The sequence below is a fragment of the Salmo salar genome, chromosome 26 (genome assembly GCF_965601325.2).
Source record: "Salmo salar chromosome 26, fSalSal1, whole genome shotgun sequence".
Taxonomy (NCBI): Eukaryota; Metazoa; Chordata; class Actinopteri; order Salmoniformes; family Salmonidae; genus Salmo; species Salmo salar.
In genome coordinates, this window is record NC_138316.1 from 10529984 (window position 1) to 10542527 (window position 12544).

Consider the following 12544-nt stretch of genomic DNA (forward strand, 5'->3'; position numbering starts at 1 on the left):
ATTGAATGTTCCTGAGTGGCCTAGTTACTGCTTTGACTTAAATAGCCTTGAAAATATATGGCAAGACTTGGAAATGGCTGTCTAGCAATGATCAACAACCAATTTGACCGTGCAAAAATGTGCAAATATTGTACAATCCAGGTGTGCAAAGCTTAGACTTACCCAGAAAGACTCACAGCTGTAATCACTCCCAAAGGTGATTTTAACATGTATTGACTCAGGGGTGTGAATACTTATGTAAATGTTTTTCATTTTCAATACATTTGCAAAAATGTCTAAAAACATATTTTCACTTTCTCATTATGGGTTTTTGTGTGTAGATGGGTGATAAAAAAAATGTATTTAATCCATTTTGAATTCAGGCTGTAACACAACAAAATGTGGAATAAGTCAAGGGGTATGAATACTTTCTGAATGCATTGTATCTAGTCTCATTTGTTTTTTTCCCTCAAGTCTTTGGACAAATTCAAAGAATTTACAGAAGAACAAGAGGAAGTGTAAGTTACAGAGGAAGAAAGATCATACCCCCGCAAAATACTCCCCTCTCACAATTACCATTAACAGAGGCGGTTCGCATTTTTTCCGGGGTATGATCTTTGTTCTTCTATAACTTTCGCAGTCTTTATTATTCACTATTCATTCATGATGATCCATAAGCATTAATGTAGAAGTATTCTGAAACATCTATTCTTATTTACAATAAAAGTGACTCTAAAATGACATTACATTATTCACTATTCAGTTCCTATTGGGTGAAACATAATCTGAAACACAACCAAAACAAACTGCAAATACATCCAACAAGTATCTAGTCACAAGCTTGATGTATTCATTGCATGCTAGGAATATGGGGCCAAATACTAAACTGTTGACTACTTTAATATAATATACTTAAAGTTCTTTCATTTCTAAACGGTAAAACAGGTATGTTTGAAAATACCCTCAAATAAAAGGAGACGTGCTGTCGCCTCATATGAAACGTTTGATCTCAAATAATGAAATGCTGGAGTATCGAGCCACATTTAAAACATTTTGCTTGACTGTCCAAGTAAAATACATCGGAAAGTGTATATTGTCTGGTTTATATTGCTTTCTGGTGCAATTTCAGGTCATTAGAGGGACATTATCTCAGCTTTGAGCACACGTGTATCACTCATCTCAGCACGTACTTAACTGGACATGAAAATACCCTGGCTCAGCTGAGCAAATTCAGTTTTCCCAAGGAGATGTTTTAGCTTTGACATTGTTGCCAGGAAGATGTGTGCTGTTATGTATTATTTGAAAATAATTTCCTCTAAATATGGAATTAAGGCGTTTTGCCTTCTGTTCTTCTCGTCTATGAATGGCAAAACATATTTTGTGGGTAATAACTGATTATTTTAATCCTGTTTTCCCCTTGTACTTAGCTAAGCTGTGCAATAGTGTCTGGCTATTCTCTATGATAATTTCAAACCTCATTTGATTTGCATTTAGGTATTTGTTCAGTATCACTGTTTTTTACTTCATAAAAGTGTGTTTTTGTTTTTCTATGTTTGGGGTAAATAAACACTAAATGCTGAATTTGTAAGCACATTGATTTTTGTTCATGAATTGTTGTGATGGATTCATTTCATCGATATCATTGGTGTTTTTATATTCTATTACCTGCGGCTCCTGAGAAATAGATTCATAAGAATCAGTTCGTAATTGGATGCGATCAGTGTTTTTAAGACTATCTTTGATAGAGAACAATTGTGCATACAGTACATTATACAATCTCTACAGAAGTAAGCGTTGAACCGAGATGCCTATTGAAGAACATTGTACAAAATGTTTCTTAATAGGCCGATCTTAGTTCAACTTTCACTTCTGCAGAGATTGTGTCAGGTTGAAAGCACAATTCACAAAGAAATTCATCAAATTGTTTCATTAAAATAACTAGGGTGATCCCACACAAATGGCATACAGAGACAAGCTCACAATTGTCTATTGTTTGTTTTGGAATGTGTCTTGATGGTGCCAGATATTCTTCAAGTGTTCTCTGTTGTGGCCCGACCAATGTTCCTTTGTTCAACTGTTTGGTTGGCCTACTGGTGTAAACCAATAGCCTCATTTCACCCATTCATGACATGATAACTAATGTAAAGTAGGGTGCAATAAGTTGGTCTTATGACTATTATTCAGTCTGATATGACAACTGTATTACAGTTGTCAGTTTCAGTTTATTTTGTCTTCTATTCCAATGAATATAGCACATTCCAAGGATGCATTGTACAACCCAGCTGTTCATTTTGCCCTGATATTCATTTTCTGAAACAGACCGGTGTTGACAGTTGTGGGGTAATCAGTTAGTCTACCTGAAGATAGGAGTTTCGGCCCAAATAGTTGGCCATTTTGAAATGTATTTCAACCTCCAGCTTGGTATGGTTCATGTCATATGTAGATGAATAAATAATGAATCAGTCATTAAATTACTAATGCTTCCTCATACAGTATTAGGAAATGGAAATTGTTGTACCCTGAATATAACATCACACCTTGAATAATACTGCATTTATTTAATAGGTTGGTGTGTCACCACCAATCAGGATAAAATAAGGTCACCGCCGAACCACGCTCCCCAGTAGTGGTCAGTTTATTTTATAAAGGGGAGGGGCCATGGTTATTTTGGGTTCCGAAGCGCTTGCATGTCATTTTGCTTTCGTTGTTCGATGAAGCAGGGTAAGTAAATACCTCTTTCGTTAAAAATGTCCAGCTTCATAATAATTACTTAGCAATAACTATAGGTGTATTTGAACCAAAAATATGAACAATGTATGGACTAACGTAGCTATTTGAGAGTTAATGTGATGTGGTTGGCTATCTAGCATGCATAGATTTGAGCTAACATTACAGAACTAATGTTAGCTACTGTAGTTAATCTAATTTTAGTACGGCCAGTTGATCAAGTTGTTTGGCCATCACTAGCTACTCTGTTGGTCAGGTTACTGTAAACCATATCATATGCATATAGAAATATAAAGCTGTCTCATCTCTGCAGTGTTTTAACAAGGCATGGGCCATAGGCAATTCCATTAGGCAATACATTTGTGTGTAATTCGTAATCGCAATTTAGCTAGACATAGGAATTGCCAGTGACCTCACGATACGATATTATGTGTGTTCGTAAATTCGATCTGGAGTGCCCTACCTACTCCTCGGCGAGATCTTCCAGGAATGTGGGCTCTGAATTTACGAACGGACAATATGAGCGCACACTGGCACTCCAGATTGAATTTACGAACATGCGAGTCGATGTTCCAAATTTATCTCACCATATGTCTGCTGCCATATGGCTGCTGCCGAGGGACAAGAGAAAGCCATGATAACTATTTTTGATCAGTCAGGGAAATGATGGTACTGAAAACAAAATTAGCTGCCTATTTAAAAAGATGGTGAACAAACTATGAAGGAAACATACTGTCACGTCCTGACCAGTGAAAGAAGTCATTTGCCATAGTAGAGTGGTCAGGGCGTGGCAGGTGGGTTTGTTTTGTAGGTATTTTGGGTTTTCTGTTTCTATGTGGGTTTGTTCTAGTTATCATTTTCTTTGTGTTGGTTTTCATGTTCGGCCGTGTATGGTTTCCAATCAGAGGCAGGTATCTTTCGTTGTCTCTGATTGGAAGCCATACTTAGGCAGCCTGTTTTTCCTTTGGGGTTGTGGGTAGTTGTTTTCCGTTTAGTCTTAGTACCTGATGGGACTGTTGTTGGTTGTTTTCTTGTTTTGCTGTTGTAGTGTTTTCATTAAAAGATTAAGAATGAGCACTATCCACGCTGCGTCTCGGTCTCCATTTTACGACCCCTGTGACACATTCTGAGGTTTTGGTGAAGGTACAGAAAACTAGAGCAAAATGTATATTGCGACATTGTCAAAATTCTATGATATATCGTCAAACATAATATCCCGATATGTAACTTAATAGATTTTTACTCCCATCACTAGTTAAAGCCAGTCCTTAATCGAGACAATGGCAAAGGAGTCACCACACCCCAGTTTTAGTAACACGATGAGGGGTGGGGCCTGGAGAAATGGAACCAATTTACATTGTTTACAAACAGATTAAAACAAGTTTATATTTTGGGCTCTGATGGTGTACAGCAGTTGAACTAAGCTTATGAGGCATTTATGTTATTCTTCAATAATTAATTGGTATATATCATTAATTTATAAATCCAAAAATTGATGTAGCAACTAAGGATTCCAGCTTTAAATGATTCTTCTCTCTTTTTTTTTTCTCCAGGCGTGACAGTCAGCAGAAATCAAAATCATGAACAATTATTCTGGGATATGCTTAGTGTTCTGTTTTGCAATATTTGGATTGGGTAAGCAATCATTTTTGTTGTCTTCACACTCTGCCATTGAAGTTGGTTCTTTTGATACTGTTGAGTCTCGCCTAGCTCTCGAACTGAAAGCCATATAGCCATAGGGTTCGCATTTACAATGCTCTGTCTAACCATTAATAATCACTGCATGCAATACGGTTTTGGAAACCTCAAACTGTACTTTCATAGCACCCGGAAATCATTTTACAAATACAAAAGATGCATTTACTGTGTGCCGTTTTAAGATTCCCACAGAAGTTTTTTGACTAGCTCAGGAAGTGCAATACAAACACATCTGTGGAAATGTGTGTTAAAACAGTAAGTTTCTGTTTTGTATTTGTGAAGTTATTTTTGGATGATGATCAAGTTGAGTGTTCAAGTTTTCCAAAACTGTATCGCAATCAAGGATGCATGTTTTTCTAGATGAATCACTCCGCTTCCCTTGATTAGCTGCTGGGATTTGGTCAAATGTGAAATGCTCCTAGTCATGAGAAGGGCTAAGTGTCTCCCCTTGTTTTCTCAGGATCTGCCATCCGCTGTGTCAAATGCAAGGATTACACAGGGAGCTGCACAAAAACACAGGACTGCACTTATGATGATGCCTGCCTGACACTGACTGAGAGAGGTGCAGTAAAATGTGTAATCTGAAACGAATTATGAAAATCCTCCCATGTCTCTGCGTTACCCTGTAACTCCTATGTTCTTTGGCACAGGGGGACAGACGTATCGGCAGTGCGTCAAGTACTCTGACTGCGACTACAATCGACTGGCCCAGATGTTCCCAGCTGTACCAAACTTCAACTTCAACTGTTGCACCGGTGATCTATGCAACGGAGCCACATCCATTGGCACTGGCAAGCCCTTGCTGGGCCTTCTTGCCTCATTGGCAGTGATGTGGTGGTGTATGCACTAACCGCTCCTCACACTTCCGCCTTAGAAGCTCTAATGCTGCCATTCGACTGAACAGAAGCCACTGATGGAACGGCAAGCAGGAAGATATGGGTTAATGGCTCATGCTGAAATTCTGCCGTATTAGTATTTGCCTGATTTACTACTGCACATTTCTAATATTGAATTTGACTCTTTACACTAATAGGATTTGTAATGCTTTCTATGATAACCCATTTGTTGATTACCAATGCTTTGTGCTTCAGCCCAAAGGCTGAAAATATGAAATGTGCTCACAGCTCATGAGTTTGAAGAAGGTATATCATTCAAACAATCCTCTTTTGAGGCTAGTAAAATAGACTTTGGCACTTAACAATTTCCATCTATAGGTTGTCTATAGTTTGCCGACCAAAGTTACTGTAATGTGCTTAAATGTAAGGGATAATTTGAGAAAATTGTTGAGTTTTTGTGTGTCTGTGATTGAGTGGACAAAGTATTGTATAATTGAAAATGCAAATACTGTAGAATTCATGATGTGGAATTTAGAACTGAAGGTTGATCCATTTGGGAGAGACGTTTGTTCACACGCAATGCCTTCACTGCTTTTTTACTGCCTAGCGGCATACCCTGTTTCATAACATTGCTTTTCCTGTTTAATAGGAATCTATTAAACCAACCTGTCTCTTTTAAAGGGCACAGTAAAGACCTTTTTGGATTAAATATTTCACGTGGATGGTGTTGTCTTTTTATTTTAATCTCTGGCCAATAAAAATAAATTAAAAAAGATTGCCAAATAAGCCATATTTATTTGTCAGAAGGCTGCCTTCATGTTTACCCTCATGTTTTGATTCAGAGGAATGTAGAGCATCGTTTGACAGTGGACTACAACAATCTTAGTATTGACGAATGGAGTTTGTTTTGTAATGTTCTCAGCATCTTCGGTTAGAAAGGAGCTAGAAGAGTAGTGCAGACTGGCATAATTATTCATTTTCCTAATCTACAGCATAACCCAAGGAGTCCCTGTAGTGGTGAACTAATGGGGTATCTTATAAGTGAAAATGGCATGTTCTTGAATGTGATTCGATATATGTTTCTGAAATTTGTTTCATAATGTATGCTAATATCTCAGCAAAATTGTTGATTATAGACTTTTATGAACAAGGCAGGATCTCAATGTGTTGAATACTCCATTACTTTCAGTATGTTAATTAAGAGTTAAACTGAGCAAGCATTGAGAAATGCATCATACAGAACATTTGCGGAGTGGTTTAATGTTATCCGGTGAATTTGATCTCCCAAAATGCCTACCTGGATGGCAGTCAGAGAAGTCTGACTTTGAAATTAGTGCATGTAATCCATTCAGTTTAATTTCCCCATTTCCTTTTACACTCCTACTGATACGTTCTGTTGTGCGGGAGTTTGTCACAGAGTTGGCTTTACTTATCAGTACTACAGCCAAATCCAAGGTCCTTAACTATGACAACATCCATGGCTTATCATTTACCTAGTAGAGAGATGCCAGAGGCCATATTCCCCCATACCCTACTGTTCGACCCCATGCCCTTCATAAACGTCATCCTGTTTGGACAGCTGGATGAGCCAAATAGCAGAGAACAAGAAAGGAAGTAAGTGAGAAAGCAGAGAGCAATAGCAAATAGAGGAGTGAAAAGGACACACAGTGGTAGGAACTTGGTTTTGGTGCATTGTTAAGAGGTTACAAGTTAGTATGGCTTGAGTGGGCACTATCAAACAGCTTTTACTTGGTGGCTTGACGCCTGATACTTGATACTTTTCTAAATAGCATGATCAACAGCTATTAATAAAGTAACCCATGATACAGAGCACAGCAACAAAATGCATTATGGCCATGGGCCTGTGTCAAGTAGAATTTGTCAAATGCGATTTTCAAAACTTGGACGTGAGATTTGAAATATTCCTTCATATAAATGCTGTGTATCAATCTGAGCAACCTAATTTGCCAGAATAAGCCTAAATCACAGTGTTTCAAAAAAAGTTGCTGAGATAAACCATTCTGGGGACAAGATGTGGCCCCATGTTGTTCTTTCACACATTTGAGAGGAGAAAGTGGTGTTTCAATATTTACACAGTGTCACAGTGACATCCTATAAACCATTGGTCCATTGGTTATGCTAACGACATGCCACAGTCTTAACTCAAAGGTACTCATCCTCTGTTGACGTGGTCTTTTCACTCTCCAGGCCACAGAAATAGGGCCCAGTGTTGTGTAAGATGCCTCAATGTTTGTGCTATTTACTGTTAAATGAAAAGAATGTGGGGATGCTCTGGCAACAGATGTGTGCCATCACAACTAGCAAATAAAATTGTAACCCTTCGGGTCAAATCATGATGCTGACCAAGCCTGTAGAGACACATTATTACAGGAATGAACTGTTAGTCAGTTTCCAGGATATAGGAACAACCGAAGGCTGTACAGTATGACACAATTATGTGTATGTCCATATTGCCAGTAGTAACAATAGTAGGATTTATGTGTTAACCTAGTGTTATTAACCTGTTATTAACATTTCTTTGTTTTCTGCTGAAGCACTTATTGGATCTATTTCTTTATTTAAAATGCCCCAAAAGTTTGCTGGCATAGTAAGTCACTAGTCTAAAACAGGATACACAGCCATCCATTCCCAGAAATTCAAATGTTAGTACTCCCCTGAGTGTCATCAAGACAACAGCACAGACTGTTGTCTGAGCATCTATTAACAGACGGTTCAATGTTTGCAACTCTTATTGTCTTTTAGGCTTCAATGTGACTGGCATTGTTCAGACATTGTGCAAATGAGAGTCTTGGTAGGTATACATTGTGTATATTTTGTTATATTTGTGCACAGTTAGTGTGTACTGTGGGACAGGGATAATGAGGTCTGTTTGCAGGTCTCACAAAGCTTCTCTGGGGTGGTCCGAGAAGGGGAGAGCAGGGGAGTGGGAGGGGCTGAGGGACAGGGAGATCTACTATATCTGGAGCAGGGGGATTCACAGAGCACTAGCGAGACACACCTCCAAGCCTGGACAAAAAGGACCTGAGACAAGAGAAGAGGGGTTTCAGTGGAATATGGGAACAGGCTATCATCACTAAAGTCCGTTTTCAACAAGTTCAGAAGAAGAAAACCCTGATCTTCAGGTGTTGAGGTAAGCCTTGTAAACATTTACGTAGATATTGTTATTTGATGTACATAGTCTTCTTGTCAAACACTAGATTCTTATTTGCTTGACCGATGTATATATATATACTTAAAAAAAATCTATTTTGTTCTTCAGATGCTGTGTACAAGACTCAATACAGAAGTTGCCATAAAAGCAGAGACATTGACCTGGAAACATTGAAAACAAGAGAAAGAATAGTATTTTCTTAACTCTGCAACAGGAGACAGTGGCTGTTCATAGACTCACACATTTATCCACTCTGCCCATTCCATTTATGTCGGACTCTGAGCTGCTGCCCTCGGCATCCCCCTCTCCACCCCCATTGCACCAGTGCGACTACAGAGAATGGAGACCCACATGGGTAATCATACCCTCAGTCTATCTCCTGGTATTTGTTTTGGGCTCCCTGGGAAATGGGCTTGTCCTCTGGTCATACCTGGATCGACCAGAGGGTAAACCAGCCGGCGTGGGGACCTGCACCAAGCGGCGTCTTCAGGAATCTGGAAGGAGTTCTACCCCCAAGTTGCCTGACTCCTCTCGTTCCCTTACTGACTCACTCATTGCCAGCCTGGCAGCAGCAGACCTGGCTTTTGTGGTAACCCTGCCCTTATGGGCAGCACACACAGCGCTAGACTACCACTGGCCCTTTGGCAAGTCTCTTTGCCAAGTCAGCAGCTATTTAGTGGCCCTCAACATGTATGCCAGTGTGTTCTCCCTCACGGTCCTGAGCATGGAGCGTTACTGGGTTATTGCTGGCCGACGGCGGTCTAGTAGGGCCCAGGGGAGTGGAGTCTGCCGAGCTGCTTGGGTAGTGGGGAGCGTTTGGGTGGTGGCAGGTATCCTTGCTCTTCCTGCGCTGCTACTGAGGACTGTAAGGGAGGTGGATGTAGGGGTTGAGTATGAAGAAGACTGGCAGACAGCTGAGGAAGAGGAACACTCAGATCATGATCACATGCCCATGTTCATATCTTCCTGTATGATGGACTACTCTGGTCTGATCTCAGCAGAGCTGGAGGAAGATGACAGGGAGCAGGCAGAGCTACTGTGGACGGCGGCTCTAGGACTTAAATCCACCTTGGTTGGCTTTCTGTTGCCTCTGATCATCTTATTGATATGTTACTGCTCCCTAGGCCGCCTCCTCAGCCGCCATTTTGGACAGGGTCCTCGCCCCGACCGCCGACGCCAACGCCGCCTTTTGCGAGTTATCGTCACCTTAGTGCTAGCCTTCTTCCTCTGCTGGCTTCCCTTTCATGCCAACAAAACACTTTCCATGCTCGTGGATTTAGAGCTGCTGCCCTACTCCTGCCCATTTGACCGGACTCTGGTTGCAGCTCACCCCTATGCTACCTGTCTAGGGTATGTCAATAGTTGCCTCAACCCCCTTCTATATGCTTGTTGTGATGTGGCCTTTCGGAAGCGCTGCCGGGCCTTACTGCAGTGGTTGTGGTGCAGGGGTAGGTGTGGGAGTCCAATGACAGTAGATGATGATGACAATAGGGAACAGGCCAGCCGGAGTTCTGCAATTCCTTCTGGAACACGCAAGGAAACAGGAGATGGAATTGAGGGGAAGGATGACGTGAGGCATGGCAGAGACTGAGAGGAGGGTAGGAGTGCTGTGGAACCTCAGTTGGAAGAGGATACCAATAAACAGAGACGGATATCCTGGGAAATGTGCAACCCTTACTGTATTCACGTAACCCCTCAGGAGATACATAAACTCAATAAATTCCACTGGGAATGTGATTGATTGAAAAACTGTCATTTCTTCCAAGGAGATAGAAAGGAAACCTTCTAGAAAGACACTGGCAATAAAGAAAAGGTATATTATGTGCTATCAAGCCAACAGATGGGGTTTCTGTATATATTTTTTGATATACAGTACCAGTCAAAAGTTTGGACAAATGTGTCCAAACTTTTGACTGGTACTATAGCTGCATAACAATAATAATGAAATACACATTACATTAAATACTAAGAATTGTGAATGTAGTATCCCATTTTTTCTAAGTGTAGTGCAATAAAATGAATGCTTCTCTGTTAAGGACAGTGATGTTCACACAAGCTTTCTCCAGTCCATGAGAATCATGTGTCCCGCTGAGGTGGAGGCGGCAGAAATGTTGTTACCAAATGAAATCCTTTAGCCATGGAATTGGTACAGCTCATAGTTTCTCACGGAGACACATGGCACTCTCCCTGACACGGACACGGACACGGACACGGACACGGACACGGACACACACACACACACACACACACACACACACACACACACACACACACACACACACACACACAGAGCCAGAGCCAGAGCCAGAAGGAGGTTTTCAGTTTATAAGGATGTGAATGATGTGTTCCTTTGTGACTCATAAGATTGTATTAATGCAGAATCTTTAGGGCCAAACTTTCATTGAGGAAGCTTGACTAGATGTGGCATTGGAGGCCGCCTGGTTTCAGAGCATTTCGTATTATTCTGTATGTAAACCAAAACACTCCATTTAGTATGCGTTACATTTCATATGTTATGTATACATTTTGGGATGTCCACCATCCATTTCATATGATATGTTACGAATTACAATTCGTATCCTATGTTATGAATTTGCAAAACGAATGATATGTTACGAATTCCAATTTGTTGTGGCTGATGTTAGCTAGGTGGCTAGGTGATTGATGCTAACGTTAGCTAGCTGGCTAACGTTAGCTAGGCTAGGGGTTGGGGTTAGGGGTTAGGGTTAGGAGTTAGGTTAAGGTTAGGGTTATGGGAAGGGTTAGCTAAAAGGGTTAGGGTAAGGGGAAGGGTTAGCTAACATACTAAGTAGTTAAAAGGAAGTAAGTAGTGTCTTCCCTGTGGCTCAGTTGGTAGAGCATGGTGTTTGCAACGCCAGCAAAAAAAAAACATTAATAAAAAACTAAAAACTAAATATATATATATTTATTTATAAAAAAGGAATTGCATGAAATGAAATGTATGCATTCACTGCTGTAAGTCGCTCTGGATAAGAGCATCTGCTAAATGACTAAAATGTAAATGTATTTGAAAAGTTGCTAATTAGCAAAAAGGCTAAAGTTGCCCGTGATGAGATTCGAACACGCGTTATACATACACCCCGACCAACCACCACCAGACAGAAGTAACCTGTCTGGTGTAACCATGCAAAACATAACATGTCATATCTAGTCTATGAGACCAGGCTGCCAGAGGTGGTGAGAAGACTGGAAGAAGGGAACAATTTTGAATAAACCATGGTAGGTGGATTAGAGACACCATTAAATGTTCTATGTTGTATGTTAAAAAGTTGCACTTTGTATCGTTTATTTTATTGGTTATAAACTGCACAGCACAAACAAAGAGGAAATCTGAGAAAATAGGCATCATAGTGATTCTGGCTGAACATTTTTTGGGACTCAGGGATTTTACAGCAGAGGTATTACAATCAAATAAATTAAAATAAAATGTTATTTGTCACAGGTTTTGTAAACAACAGGTGTAGATTAACAGTGAAATGCTTACTTACGGGTCCTTTTCCAACAATGCAGAATAGGAATAAATAACAATAACGAGTAGGCATAAAAATAACATGTCTATACACAGGGAGAACCAGTACAGAGTTGATGTGCAGTAGTACGAGGTAATTGAGGTAGCGATGTACATATGGCATGGGTAAAGTGACTAGGCAACAGGATAGATAATAGACAGTATCAGCAGCATACTGTGTGTGTGTGTGTGTGTGTGTGTGTGTGTGTGTGTGTGTGTGTGTGTGTGTGTGTGTGCGTGTGCGTGTGTGTGTGTGTGTGTGTGTGTGTGTGTGTGTGTGTGTGTGTGTGTGTGTAGTGTCAGTATGCATGTGTGTGTGTGTTATGTGTGCAGTTATGTGGAGTGTGTGGGTAGAGTCTAGTGTGCACATAGAGTCAGTGCAGGAGAGTTGGTGCAAAAAAAAGTGTATGTGTGAGTTGGGTTTCAGTGTAAGTATGTGTGAGTGTGCAAGTAGAGTCCAGTGTTTTCATGGAGTCAGTGCAAGAGAGTTAGTGCAAAAAAGGGACAATGCGGTGATGTACTGGGCTGTACTCACCACCCTCTGTGGCGCCTTGCGGTCGGGTGCCTTGTAGTTGCCATACCAAACGGTGATGCAACCAGTCA

General features: G+C 40.5%; 2 protein-coding genes across 4 annotated transcripts; both read left to right on the plus strand.

Moving 5' to 3' along the window:
- Window positions 1–2298: 2298 nt before the first annotated feature.
- cd59a (CD59 molecule (CD59 blood group) a) lies at window positions 2299–6015 on the plus strand. 3 transcript variants are annotated; one of them, XM_014175164.3, is made up of 4 exons: window positions 2299–2700; window positions 4260–4341; window positions 4865–4966; window positions 5055–6015. In XM_014175164.3, exons 2-4 carry the CDS (start codon window positions 4287–4289, stop codon window positions 5252–5254), a joined length of 357 nt encoding a protein of 118 aa, XP_014030639.1. In that variant the 5' UTR covers window positions 2299–2700; window positions 4260–4286; the 3' UTR covers window positions 5255–6015. The 3 variants fall into 3 exon arrangements, with proteins under 3 accessions (XP_014030639.1, XP_014030641.1, XP_014030640.1); XM_014175166.3 differs by lacking the exon at window positions 2299–2700 and adding an exon at window positions 3755–3849; XM_014175165.3 differs by lacking the exon at window positions 2299–2700 and adding an exon at window positions 4091–4168.
- A 2506-nt stretch (window positions 6016–8521) lies between these two features.
- Window positions 8522–10634, plus strand: aplnr2 (apelin receptor 2). Its single transcript, XM_014174779.3, has one exon. It carries the CDS (start codon window positions 8681–8683, stop codon window positions 10001–10003), a length of 1323 nt encoding a protein of 440 aa, XP_014030254.1. The 5' UTR covers window positions 8522–8680; the 3' UTR covers window positions 10004–10634.
- Window positions 10635–12544: the final 1910 nt, after the last annotated feature.